The sequence below is a fragment of the Rhodamnia argentea genome, chromosome 6, assembly GCF_020921035.1.
Source record: "Rhodamnia argentea isolate NSW1041297 chromosome 6, ASM2092103v1, whole genome shotgun sequence".
NCBI classification, from domain to species: Eukaryota; Viridiplantae; Streptophyta; class Magnoliopsida; order Myrtales; family Myrtaceae; genus Rhodamnia; species Rhodamnia argentea.
In genome coordinates, this window is record NC_063155.1 from 28178959 (window position 1) to 28192180 (window position 13222).

The window sequence follows — 13222 nt, forward strand, 5'->3', positions numbered from 1 at the left end:
TATCCCCTGAGACGAGAGCACAAAAGAATTCGGTGGGCGCGAGTTTTACGTCCCTTTGATTGATCCCCAAATCTAAATTCCTCTCTTTCTCTCTCTCTCTCTCTTTCCATCTTCCTTCTCCAAAGTCCAACCAACTGCTCCCGTGTCAAAACGCAGTGGGAGAGAGAGAGAGAGAGATTGAAGGCCTGTTCACCACGTAAACGAGCGAGGGAGCGAGATCGACGGGGGGAGGAGCGAGAGAGCGGAGGGGGAGGAAGAGACGCCACTTCCGCGGACGGCGCGAGAGCGATCTGAGCGGGCGGAGGTGTAACAGATGGGCACGCTCAAGACTTGGAGGAAGGCCTACGGCGCTATCAAGGACTCCACCAAAGTCGGACTTGCCCACGTCAACAGCGATTACGCGGTACATCTATGAAATCCAGATTCCGTTCTCTCTCTCTCTCTCTCTCTCTACTTCTGCTCTTGTTCTTCCGATGTTCTTTTTCGGGGTTTTTTTTTCTTTCGTTAATCCTGATGCGGATTCTAGGAATTGGATGTTGCCGTAGTCAAAGCAACGAACCACGTCGAGTGTCCGCCCAAAGAGAGGCACCTCCGCAGTGAGTATTCCCTCCCGATCACATCGAAATTAGAGCCCTCTTGCTGCTGCTGTTGTTGCTGTGGTTGTTGATACGCTTGTGGTGTGGATGGATTGTAAATGACTCGTGGATTGGTTCTCGTCTTGTTTTGCAGAGATTGCCCTCGCCACCTCAGCAGTTCGCCCCCGGGCCGACGTCGCCTATTGCATCCACGCCCTCGCCAGGAGGCTTGCCAAGACGCATAATTGGACGGTATGATTGGTCCTTACTTTGTATCGTGAGGAGGATTTTGGATACTGTCTAATTCGATATGCTTCTGCGTGGATCTATTACCCTGTTTTGGATTTACAGCGACAGTTCTTATGGTTGCTTAGCCTGATTGGCTTTAGTATAACTACCCATTCCGCACGTACTAAAAGGAGTATATTCTCCAGTAATGACCTTACACTGACGCTGATGCTACTGATGCCCCTACTGCATTGACGTGTAAGGCCTGAATGTACTGGATTGTGGCTTCAGATTGATTTTGATTGATCACAAGGAATGAGTCCTGCAAATTTTCCATGTGATCATTGAGAGAAGAGAGTTTGAGAGAGTATCTTCTTAGGCTAGGTGGATCATATTGCTCCTTGTGAAAGTACGTTATGTCCTTTGAGGGTTTGGTTCTAGCTTGAAATAGTAGCAGTTTCTTCTTCGTGGGCTTTGTCATCTTAATGCTTTGGTCAATATAAGTCTTGGATATTACTTATATAGCAGCGACTTATGTTGTTTGACATTCACATTCACATTCACATTCACATTCACATTCACCTTTAGCGAATAATCCATTATCAGGATTCATATCTTCATTTTCTTGTCTTGACAACTAAAGGATTGTACATAGTCGTTCATGCATTTTGAGCTTAGATGATGGAGGAGTAGGTAAATAAGATGTCAAACTGGTCTAGCTCAGACTTGGTTTTGTATGAGATCTATTTGTAACACCTGTGTGCATATAGAAGTAACCTGAGCTTGGCTGCTTAATTTTTTAACTCATGTACTTGAGACCTCAGAAAAGTTGAGTAAGAACATATATCGTACCTCATTTGACAAGAACAGAGCATTCTACAGAAATTCAGTTGATACGACACTATGTTCTCTTGGTGACTCTCATCTTCCGCAAGAGCTGCCTCAAATAGCCATCACTTCTATATTATTTTGGTGCATTTCTTTGTTTACTGTGCCTAGTCTCTCTGTGCACCATGCGTGTCCCTGATATGTTGAGAAGAGGTATTGATGCTGATAGAAAGAGATGCAAATGGTGAGGGTGAGTTGTTGAACATAAAGGAAATATCCCTTTGTAAGCGTGTATGAAGAAAGTGGATTACAGGTGTGGAGTTCTGAAGGAGGGGTATTTGTTTGGAAATTGGTTGTGGTGGGAAGGTGGGTGGTATTGTACTTTTACTTTACCTTAAGGTAGGTTTTTTGTAGGGGCAGAAGCAGAAATTGAACTAGCTAAAAGTGAGACCAAAGCAATTTTTTTTGTTATATTAGTGGGTTATTACGATGAGGAACTTACTTGTTTTGTAATGAACTATTCTCTCACTTGTATATTAAGAACAACACTAGGTCTTTATGAAGTCGTCAAGTTAGTTTGATGTGTAAAGCTTTTGTTCTGTATACGGTTTTTTCAAGTTACATTTCATTAACCTGCTAATGTTCTTGAGTCCTTCATGCTTTAACAGGTGGCACTTAAAACACTGATAGTTATTCACAGACTCTTGAGAGAGGGAGATCCTACATTTCGGGAAGAGCTTTTGACTTTTTCACAAAGGGGACGAATTCTTCAGCTTTCTAATTTTAAGGATGACTCAAGTCCCATAGGTTTACCTCTTTTTCGCTCTCTCTCTCTCTCTCTGATGGCATTTGCTTTTAATTTTCTTGCACTAATCAGTGTAATGAATATGATGCTATCACTGTTTTTATGCACGGTTTCAGCTTGGGATTGCTCGGCCTGGGTGCGCACCTATGCACTGTTTTTAGAGGAACGACTTGAATGCTTTAGAATAATAAAGTATGACATTGAAGCAGAGCGTCTTCCAAGACCTGCTCAAGGACAGGAGAAGGTATTACATTTTGGTGTATCTTCATTTTCTCTCCTTAATAAGAACGTTATAAGTTGGCCAGGAAACTATCTATAGGCTTGTGATGCTGATTTTTGAGGTTTGTCGGTCTATTTATATCTGTAGTTGTACGAGAATCATATAATTTGAATTAATTATGTCATCATCGAAATTAATTTATTGCTGGAAGTATCCCATCGGTAACGATTGGGACCAAATAATTCGATAGGTGTAGTTGCTGCACTATACCACGTAGTTCCAACAACAACAAAAGCTGCAAAAAAGACGGCATCGATACTGCTGGAAAGGACAGTTTCAATAATTTCCACATGTCATGGCTTATATAAACGCTTGGGCAGACAGACACTAAGATGAAGTAGGCCCACTAATATGCCTAAAGTACCTGCAGCAATATGATGAGATGCTATTCCTCTCAGAACAAACAGATCAAAACCTTTCTATATCCCATGCTGGATTTAGAAATTGTACCAACCCATATCTTTTTTTAGTACTTTAGGATGTGATAACTAGGGGGTGGGGCTATGTATGTAGAAAGGGATCAGTCTCTATCCATCCGGATACTCACGTAGGCTACCAAGTAAGTAAATTAAAGTAGTGTCTAAATAACAATGAAGAAAGAGCAAGCCAACTCGCCTGAATTCATGCTTATTTGACATGGTCAAGTTATTGCTAGTGCATGGAAGGATCAAAATTCGTTATGCACGGAAATTTGCTAAAATTGCAAAGGTCTGGTGGGGATTGATTTGCATTATTGAAATAGGTAGTGGCAGCAGTCATTTTCTTCAAAGAGATTACATTTTGCGGATACGGTATGGATGATGGTTTCATATGAGCACGTTTCTATCATATGTATGAAATGTCAATTTTCGTTCCACATTTTGTCCAAGTGGACTTTGCAACATAACTTGTATATGAGTAATGACCCATCAAAATGAAGCATTTGGGCTTTTTGAACTCTTCTCTGGTGGCTAGTCTCTATTTTCCTCTATTTCACTAGTCAATTAGGCCAATTTCCTTGTCGCATGAACAATTGCTTCTCTACGAAGCAGTTCTTTCAAAGGAACATAAATTTAGCAGTTTCATAATTCTCTTGTCCACTTGACTATGTTTTTTTTTTTTCCATTGTCCAGTTTCAGTGATGTGTGCAATATCTGAGTGTTACTTTTGTTTGAGCTTTCACTTGTACTGTTGTTGTTCGATGAAAATGCATCAAGCTTTTCAGTAAGAAAGCATCAGTTGCATGTGCAATATAAGTGTGATCTTGTGGAAGTATGAGCTGTTCCTGTATTAAGTATGGTTTGATTTCATTAACATTTCATCTTTTGCTGGTAGGGATACAGCAAAACCAGGGATTTGGATAGTGAAGAGCTGTTGGAGCAGTTGCCTGCTCTACAGAATCTTCTTTACCGTCTTATTGGTTGCCAGGTACATACCTGAGTGGTCTACTTTCACAAGTTTTGGAGAAAGACTGGTCATTTTGGAATTTCCATATTTCACTGATGAACTACCTTCTAACACGTTTTTGACAGCCCGATGGTGCAGCTGTTGGCAATTATTTAATACAGTATGCCCTGGCTCTGGTATTTTTTATACCTTTATGGCCTTTTATTTATTTATTTAAAGCACAGATAAACACATGCCACTCTCTCTTTCTTGTGAATAAGTATATCCTTTCTGTTACCATTGAAATATGTTATGTACAGGTTGTGCTTTTCTGGCCAAATCTCCTGTACTAAACTAAAATAGCAAATACGTTTAGCGAAAAACATATGCATGAAGTAGAAGTTGCATGGACTGAAATTGGGTTGCATGAACATTAGTGAAATTTCCTTGGGGCATAGTTGCCACGTGTCTGTGAGCTGTATTTGTAACACCTCCCGTGTAAAAATGCTTCCGATTGTTTAATGTTTATGGCGTGTTTGCTTAAACTTGCTGTTAGTTCATTACCTTTTTCTCATGAAAGCCTTATTTTTTAATGTTCTCTTATAAGATCATCAATTTGAAGAACGTTGTTTTAGTATTGAGCACGTGATGGGTACTTCTCACTATCTTTAGTTTCTAGGTGTTGAAAGAGAGTTTTAAGATCTACTGTGCTGTCAATGATGGAATCATTAATCTGGTTGATAAGGTTTGTTGAGCTTACCTCTCCGTAACTTCAGATACCATATTTACTTCTAGCAAAGTTCTCTTCAAGCTTTGCAGGTTCTTTTTACTCTAAAAATTTACAATTTTGCTCCAGTTTTTTGAGATGCCTCGACATGAAGCTGTGAAAGCTCTGGATGTTTACAAACGTGCCGGCCAGCAGGTGACTGTACCGGTCCTATAATGGGGTATTTGACCAGTGGACGCGACTCTCCTTCATATATCCTAAGATGCCCATGTTTTATGCAGGCCGGAAACTTATCTGAGTTTTATGAAGTTTGCCGAGGTTTGGAACTTGCACGGAATTTCCAGTTTCCGGTCTTGAGAGAGGTAACATACTCTATGGGTGATTGAATATCTCCTTTCTTCTCTCGATCTCTTGTATACAAATTTATGCAGATGTATGGAGATGTCTACATATGCTGACTTAAATTCATCTGCACCTCGTGCAGCCTCCACAATCATTTCTGGCGACCATGGAAGAGTACATAAGGGAGGCGCCACGAGTGGTTCCTGTTCCAAGTGAGCCATTGGTCAGTACAGCATATATTTACATGCTGGATTTCATATCATTGCAGAAACTAGTCTATTTTATCCCATTTCCCTCTTTACCTTTTCTGGTTTAGCAGACCATGCAGCATACGGATTCGAAACATTTGTCTAAATTGTAAAATGACTTGGAATGTAACGATGCATGTGAAGTAATCATGATTTTGATTTATGTATTTGATAAACTCTTGTGATTCGCTGATTTAAAAAAAAACACACACACACACACAAACACAACTCTTGTGATTCCACTTCAATATAATTCAAATTGAAATTGCTTCTTTCTAGTTATGAACTCTTTACCTCTAGGGGATTCTTCTAAACTTACAATTATGTTTGTTAAGTTTCCTTTCCACTTGGGTGTTTGCTAGTTTGCTTACTTTCTTTCTTTTTTTTTTTTTATAAGAGTGCTGCGACATTCTTGATTCAGTAGTTAACAGGAAAGCTTCTTGTTATGTTGATAACCTTTAGTGTTACTGCCCACGTGATTTAAGGGAGGGGACTATGAAAGTTGCTAACAGGACAGTTGTTTGTTACCAGTTAATTTGTGGCCTTATTCATTGTATCAGTTGAACTTGTGTAATTATTGGGAAGAGCAAAGAGAAGGGTACTTTTGATGACAAAGAGAAGCTTGTTTGCTACTTTTGCGTGAGAGTAATTATTTAGACAGTATGTGGTAATTTTTAATTAGGTATGGTTGCATGCTTGGCTTTTAAAGCAACCATGAGTAGTCAATCCTCCTTTGTAGGGCAAGATGCTATTAATAGGGCGCCCAACCCCGTATAGCAGCTAGATCAGGTTTAGGCTTTCATGACAATTTTTTACACATGGTTAATGTTTGATTATGTTATGCTTCTGAAATGGTTTATGCAGATAGAATAGTTATTTTTGGTGGTCGACTCTTTTTTCCTTTTGGTTAAAGATTATTCCTCTTCTTCTTCTCTTTTTCAATTCTTTTCTGAAATATGTGTGGAGCTAATATTTAATTATTGTTAACAGCTTCAATTGACATATAAACCAGAAGAAGTTCCAGATGAAGATGCCGAGTCATCTGGTGTTGAACCTGAGCCGCTTCCTTCAGATGTTGTTGTTGCATCTACCATGGAGGTTGCTGCAGCTGATGCATCTCCTCCTCCTCCACCTCAGAATAATCTGGACACGGGAGATTTACTGGTATGAACATTAGCTTTATGAAGTCTGTTAATGGTTGTTCAGTGTAATTTTTTTTGTATATGATCTCTTTTCTTTGTCCTTTCAGGGACTTAGTTTTGACGCACCTGATGCTTCGTTCATTGAGGAAAAGAATGCTTTAGCCTTGGCAATAGTTCCCTCAGAACCTGGTAAGCATTTAGCATATGACCACATGCCCACACTTTTTGTGTTGCTTGCTTGAGCGAAGTTTGACTGGTTGGGACAGGTGCTGCTTCTTCAGCATTTGGTTCTGGTGCTACTCAAGCTAAAGATTTCGATCCCACTGGATGGGAACTTGCTCTGGTCTCTACCCCAAGTGCTGACATCTCTACGGCTAACGAGAGGCAACTGGTAATCTCCACCTTTATCTTCTATGATTCTGTAGCAAATAGATTTTGTGAGCATTAACATCTCAAACTGTTTGTTTGTTGCCGTTGCTTGAATCTATTACATGGCTAGTAATTCAAAGGCCAATTTCAATGTCTTTTCTCCCTGGCCCCGGTATTCCAGAAGACTGAACTAGCAGTAGTAGTTCTATTTGTAATTCATGGCACTGTTTTGTTGTTATATTAGTTGTGTTCTGGGTGCTTTGGTCTTTTAGTTAATGACTATACCTCCATAGATTCAGTGGGAACCAATAGTTTAGTTTAAGGCATCAGGACTCCCAGAAAAATGTCTTTTAGCACATGCATACTTACACCTGCTTACACTTGGACAATACATGGATAGACAGAGAGACCCAGGGAGGAATACATGAATATAAGCAACTAAATAAATTGATCCCAAATCTTTGCAGTACATGTAACTTAGGTGGTAGAAAGAATACACAAGTGCTGGTTTCATCATTTTCTCTTGCTAATGGCATCATCTTGTGGCTATGGTTCTTAATTTGTTATATCGATCCATGGGTTGATACCTCTATGTTGCTGTAGTTAAAATTAACATCAAGTTCATGTTAGAATGGCATGTGGGGAAGTAGCTGTACTCTGTGAAATGGTCACAGGCAGACAAATCAGAGTGGTCTACATGTCTGTGATCGAGTGGCCTCTAACTTGTATTTCTTTATCTAGAGGGTTAAGTTTTGTTGTATCTATGTTTATCAGAAAGATACATGGTATTCACATTCACTTTCTCAGTCCAGCTTGTTACTATACTGAGATGGCACTTTCAATTTGGCTGCCTGCTCTATTCGATTTGTTGCTTATTTTGGCCAAAGAAAAAAATGGTGGCTAATTATTGGCAGATTTGATTGTATGGAGTGAGAAAGTGCTCTATGACTGCTGGAGTTTTTGTAGTAGTTAAGACTTAGGTTTATTGTAGCCGGAGATCCTCTGGCAGTGCTGAAGCTCCTAGCTCTTTCACATGGCACTTGGCTGCAGTGCCACAATACAACTGATGCTCATCAGTTATTGGATTGCTGTTAACCACATCTTTATTTTTGAATGAATACGATATGCACTTTGTCTGTCATCCATTTCTTGTAGGTCCACTTTGTTGTTCTTGCTTGTAAGACTTTTCTTTTACCGTCTGTTCAAAGGTTATGACGACCACCACTCTAGTCACATTGGGTAAAGTGATGTAGTGCCATATGCATCTTCCATGTGTTGATGAGCTATAATATCAGCCTCTCAGGATGACAACAATCACATAGAGTAGAAAATAAGCACCCATTGTAGTTGTGGCACGTGGTATATTTGCAAAATGCGCAATTGACTGATTGATAACATATCATAATGACAATGACAGCAATCGCGTTATAAAAATAAGCATGTATTTCTTCCATAATGCTCTTTTGTTTAACCAGAAGTGTAGTTGTCGCTGGTGGTATATTTGCAGAACCAACATTGTGTGTAAATCCATACATGAAGAAGTGAGTCATTGCTAGACCTTTGGGTAGAAGTCGGTAATGATGCATTTATCAATTTGTTAATGGGTTTTCATCTGCTGACAGGGACCTGCATTGACATGTTTGCTGCTTGTGTTTGTTCGCTTCATAAGTTGGTCAAGAAAGCAATGTGTATTTGTTTTCCTCATTAATTTTGTCCGGATGGACATGTTACCTTGATTACTTCAAGTGTGATTATATTTTGAGAGTCACTCTTCTGTGGATTGTTAGGCTGGCGGGCTCGATACTCTCACACTACACAGTTTATATGATGAAGGGGCCTATCGAGCTTCCCAGCAGCCCGTGTATGGAGCACCGGCCCCCAATCCTTTCGAAGTACAGGATCCTTTCACTATGTCCAATGGGATCGCACCTCCTCCATCAGTACAGATTGCAGCAATGAACCAACAGCCGACCAATCCTTTTGGACCATACCAACCCACGTACCCACTGCACCAGCAGCAGCCTCAGCAACACTTGATGGCAGGACCCACCAATCCCTTTGGGGATCCCGGGTTCGGGGCATTTCCTGCGAATTCTGCCTCTCACCCTCCGGCCACTAATCCCTTCGGGAGCACCGGGTTTTTGTAATGCAGCTTCAGATTGTGTACAAACTGTAATCTAGTTATGCGGTCGGTTTTTGGTGTGCGACTTGAGAAAAGATTAGAGGCTCTTGGACCCATCAGAGAGGATGGTTTGCATGGTTGAGCAGCGAGGATGCTACACGAAGTGAATAGAGGGAGAGGAGTGATTGGAAATATGTAGGACACAGTTCTCTTTTGATCTTGCCGCCGGTTGTCTTGGTCTTGTATGCTGTCGGACGGCGATTTGTAAGTAGGAGGAATAAATACAACCTTGTGCTATTCGCAGGACAATGTATACTGTGATTGATTGTTTGATGATTCTTGCATTGCTGTGCTCGGCGACAATTCATTTTAGTCCTGAATAACTTCTAGCTTCTGCGTGAGCCTCTAAGGTAAACGTAGCAAATGAAAGCGATGCATGCGTGTGCAGCGCACCGGAGGATTGTGGAATGGAGATGATACCGAACGACAGTTTGTGAAGGTTTTGCATATGATTGGTGGGTACGTTGTATTCTTCGTGGTGTCGGAGTAGAATCAGGTATCTTCCATGTCATATCTATCTCCAACTCATTTAGCATATGTGCCTTACCTTAATTATCATAGACAGCCTCAAAAGTTGAAAAGGTTTTGTGTCTCTCACAACTGAAGAAGGTTCTCCGAATAAATCTTTTTAAGGAACAAAATGGAAAGCTAAAGTTCAAGGAACCGTATATGCTCTTCTGTCTAATCCAAGGGAAGAGAGGAAAACACAACCCAATTGGCCAGATCCATGAGATGATTATCGTCCATTTAATGTACCAATAAGGATGAAAACATGAGGCCTCGGCCTCACAAAGTGAAGATTAGCGCGTGCACCAAGTAATGATGTGGCAGGCGAAAATAGTTTCCTGCCAATTAAGTGGTTGTACGGTTCCCTGACCTTGGAATCGAGTGGGACGGTTGACACACCCATTTCTGACCAATGGTCAACATCAATGTCGCCGATGTTGGTTCCTTATCACCAAAACAAACAGAAATCAAGGCAAGAAAATCTGATTGCATGAAAGATTGCAGTTTCGAATCAATCTTTCTTTTCTTTGGTATTAGGCGTGATTGCTACTTTAAAAATCAAAATACTTCTTATTAAGCATGCTTGGGAAGAAGACTCATTCATGAGAATCCTTATTTGAGATCAAAATATTGGTCTTTGTAAAATTCGCCTCTTATGATCATATTACGTTTTGCAAATGAACTTCCTAAAAAGTGTGTACTTAATTAATATTTGTAATTCAGAAATCGCACGGGCTGACTTTTCGCAAGGGTCGTGTTGGCAAGTGTGTCGAGGGTCTACGTCAAACGTGTTATCGAGAAAATATATGATCTTCAAAATATTAATACTTCTTATCACGAGTAGAATAAAACATTAAAAAAATATAGACTTTTTAAAATCGATTGCTTTACAGATGATCAACTTTTCAAAATTCAAGATACATGTGTAGAATCTCGACTATTTGGAGACTCGTGAATCACTCTACAAAACCTCCAACTAACTAAGTTCAACTTCCAACCAATGTAGCCGATTCTGCTTCAAAACAGTTAGCGGAGATGTCTTGAACGGATGATTATTAATTCCGGATCCGAAAGTTCACGGATACCTCCAATCAGGTTTGACCCGAGTCTCCGAAACACAAGCTGGGCGGTTAGAATCACGCACCCGGCTCCGAAGCTGGCTCCACCCGGACTTTGTCGTGATCCGTGTCCCGTACGGTCTCCAACGATGATTGATCCACAATTTACCCACTCACAAGTCGCCACGTTTCGGATGCTCCTAACACCCGCAAGTACCGGATCGGGCCTCGATGAACGACCGCTTGCGACTCGCGTGAGCGAGTGAGCGAGTGAGAGAGGGGGCGATGAAATTCAAAGCCCAGGGTCAAGCCCGTAAATTCGGTCAGCCCCCTCCCCCTCACGCAAATCTCCGACAGCCCCAGCCACGTCATCGATCCGCGAGACTCGCCTCGAAGTCTCTGAGCCCGTCCGATGCGAACCCCATCTCTCCAACCCCAGCCGTCCGATCTCTCCCCCACTCTCCAACCTTCCGCTTTTGCTTCGATCTGTGTCCTCGAAAAAACCATCCCCCCCTTCTCTTTTTAAATTCTCCGCCTTCATCATCTTTAGCTCTCCATCCACTGTACTCGTCCCTCTCCATCTCTCTCGAAAATGGCGACTGAAGAGACCGGCAACAACCCTCCGCCGCCGGCCGCCGCTCCTAATTCCGCGCTCCCGCAGTACCCCGAAGTACCGGCAACTTTTGTTTTCTGTCCTTTCGCGCTCTCTCCGTTCTCCTCGGGGGGAAGCTCCGATGATATTAAAGCTTTTTCTTCTTGGTGTGCAGATGATCATGGCAGCGATCGAGGCTCTCAACGACCCCAGCGGCTCGAACAAGTCGGCCATAGCCAAGCAAATCGAGTCCACCTACGGCGATCTGCCTGCCGCCCACTCCACGCTGCTGACGCACCACCTCAACAAGATGAAGCTGAGCGGCGAGCTCGTGATGGTGAAGAACAACTACATGAAGCGCGACCCCAACGCGCCCCCGAAGCGCGGCCGCGGCCGCCCTCCGAAGCCAAAGGAGCCCGCCCCGCCGGGAGCCGTGGCCTCGCCGCCGAGGCCCCGCGGCCGGCCTCCGAAGCCGAGGGATCCCAACGCGCCGCCGCCTCCTGCTCCAAAGACGAAGGCCCCGGCGGCAACCGGGAAGAAGAGAGGCAGGGGGAGGCCGCCGAAGGAGAAGCCGGATACGGCTCCGGCTCCGGCTGCGGCTGGAGGAGTCAAGAGAGGCAGGGGGAGGCCCCCGAAGGTGAAGCCGGCTGTTGCGCCGGTCGGGGCTTGAGCCGAGCCGGAGTGACGGAAAGCATGAGAAGATTAGTTTTTCCTTTGTTACTTTTGTTAGGTGTATCACTTTAGTTAGACCTGTGAGCTGTGCTGATAACCCCTTTTTTTTTTCCTTTGAATTTGTCTTTAGGCCTTTTCTTTTTCGTCTAATTAGAATTAATTTTAATGTGGCGAGTGTTGTTAGATGAGTGGTCTACGGAGGGGGAGGTCTCTTTGTGAATTGTAATTGGAATGTACATTGTATCACCCGGCAATGAAGGCTTTTTCGGGCCTTTTCCCTTATCTAATTCTCTCCTTTCTCTGCTTTTTCATGTAGTGGGAAAGGAAAGCACGGCACTCTTCTTGGGTTCTTCTTTACCTCTTTGCTTTTTGCCTTTCTTATTCGTTTCATCTTCCCAGGGAATTGCCACTTTTGATGAGGAATGGTCTAGAATTGGGTATATGGAGATTACTATGCAAGAGCAAAAAGTTTCAATTTTTTCTTACGATTGACGCAATTAATGGATGGAAATAGCTGCAGTGCAGAGAATTTGGGTGTTCCAATTGCTTTCATTAAGTGGCAGCAAACGGTAGGTGGTTGATGTGCTTCTTCCCTGCAAAAATGGGGAGTGCCCTTCTGTAGGGTTTGGTCTGAAATGAGCTACTGGTGCCACAAATTGCCTTTACGAAAGCAATGCCTCACCCGCGACTCGAAAGTTTGAGAAGAAGATGGTGTGGAGTTGGCATGAGGTAGATTTCGGGTTTTAGAATTGTGAAATCTTCGCATGTCATACATTAGTAGGTTGATGTGGTTTTTGAGTGGAGTCTATTTCCTTGCAAGACAAGTTGATTTGCATATATCGTGATTCGATCCAATTTTAACCCACAGCATAGCTCAACATCCGAGTTTGACTCGACTTATTAGATCCGATAATTCGATACTCGATGCGAAAAGTTTTTTATGAGTTCGAGCTCAACTTGTGATTTGATTGGTCCGTAAATTCTAGTGAAAATTCAAATTGAACTCGAACTCAGGTGCATGTTGTCTCGTACTTGATTAAATCACCATCTTGAATTTGCCTAGACTAAAAAATCTATGTTCCTCTGCCTTTTCTTTCAATTTGATTCCCCCATCTTTTTTTTTTTTTTTTTTTTTTGTCGTTTTGAATTTGTATCATATCAGAATAAAGTGGTTGTGAATTGAATACTCTTGACGAGACTGCCTTTGCAAGTAAGAAAGGAGAGGCCGCTTCCTACCGAGTAATTTGCTAAAATTAGGAGGGCTTTATGAATTCATATATTTTGCCAGTATATTCTTTCAGT

The 13222-nt window shown here is 42.1% G+C and overlaps 2 protein-coding genes across 2 annotated transcripts; both read left to right on the forward strand.

The window, feature by feature from the left end:
• The first annotated feature begins 110 nt into the window (after positions 1 to 110).
• LOC115755332 (putative clathrin assembly protein At2g01600) lies at positions 111 to 9331 on the forward strand. The gene is made up of 15 exons (XM_030694689.2): positions 111 to 403; positions 527 to 596; positions 730 to 827; positions 2300 to 2438; positions 2553 to 2680; positions 4031 to 4123; positions 4228 to 4278; positions 4761 to 4826; positions 4938 to 5003; positions 5090 to 5170; positions 5293 to 5373; positions 6389 to 6562; positions 6648 to 6729; positions 6807 to 6931; positions 8697 to 9331. The coding sequence occupies exons 1-15, from the start codon at positions 314 to 316 to the stop codon at positions 9054 to 9056; spliced, it is 1704 nt and encodes a 567-aa protein (XP_030550549.1). The 5' UTR covers positions 111 to 313; the 3' UTR covers positions 9057 to 9331.
• Positions 9332 to 11165: 1834 nt separating this feature from the next.
• On the forward strand, positions 11166 to 12029 carry LOC115755340 (HMG-Y-related protein B-like). Its single transcript, XM_030694698.2, has 2 exons — positions 11166 to 11326; positions 11424 to 12029. Exons 1-2 carry the CDS (start codon positions 11249 to 11251, stop codon positions 11916 to 11918), a joined length of 573 nt encoding a protein of 190 aa, XP_030550558.1. The 5' UTR covers positions 11166 to 11248; the 3' UTR covers positions 11919 to 12029.
• Positions 12030 to 13222: the final 1193 nt, after the last annotated feature.

Excerpts from the sequence above, each read along its gene's own strand:
- LOC115755340 (XM_030694698.2), top strand. The coding sequence starts at position 11,249 with ATGGCGACTGAAGAGACCGGCAACAACCCTCCGCCGCCGGCCGCCGCT. Across the intron at positions 11,327-11,423 it reads CGCTCCCGCAGTACCCCGAA|ATGATCATGGCAGCGATCGA; the intron begins GTACCGGCAACT and ends CTTGGTGTGCAG.
- LOC115755332 (XM_030694689.2), top strand. The coding sequence starts at position 314 with ATGGGCACGCTCAAGACTTGGAGGAAGGCCTACGGCGCTATCAAGGAC. Across the intron at positions 597-729 it reads CAAAGAGAGGCACCTCCGCA|AGATTGCCCTCGCCACCTCA; the intron begins GTGAGTATTCCC and ends CTTGTTTTGCAG. Across the intron at positions 6,932-8,696 it reads CGGCTAACGAGAGGCAACTG|GCTGGCGGGCTCGATACTCT; the intron begins GTAATCTCCACC and ends GTGGATTGTTAG.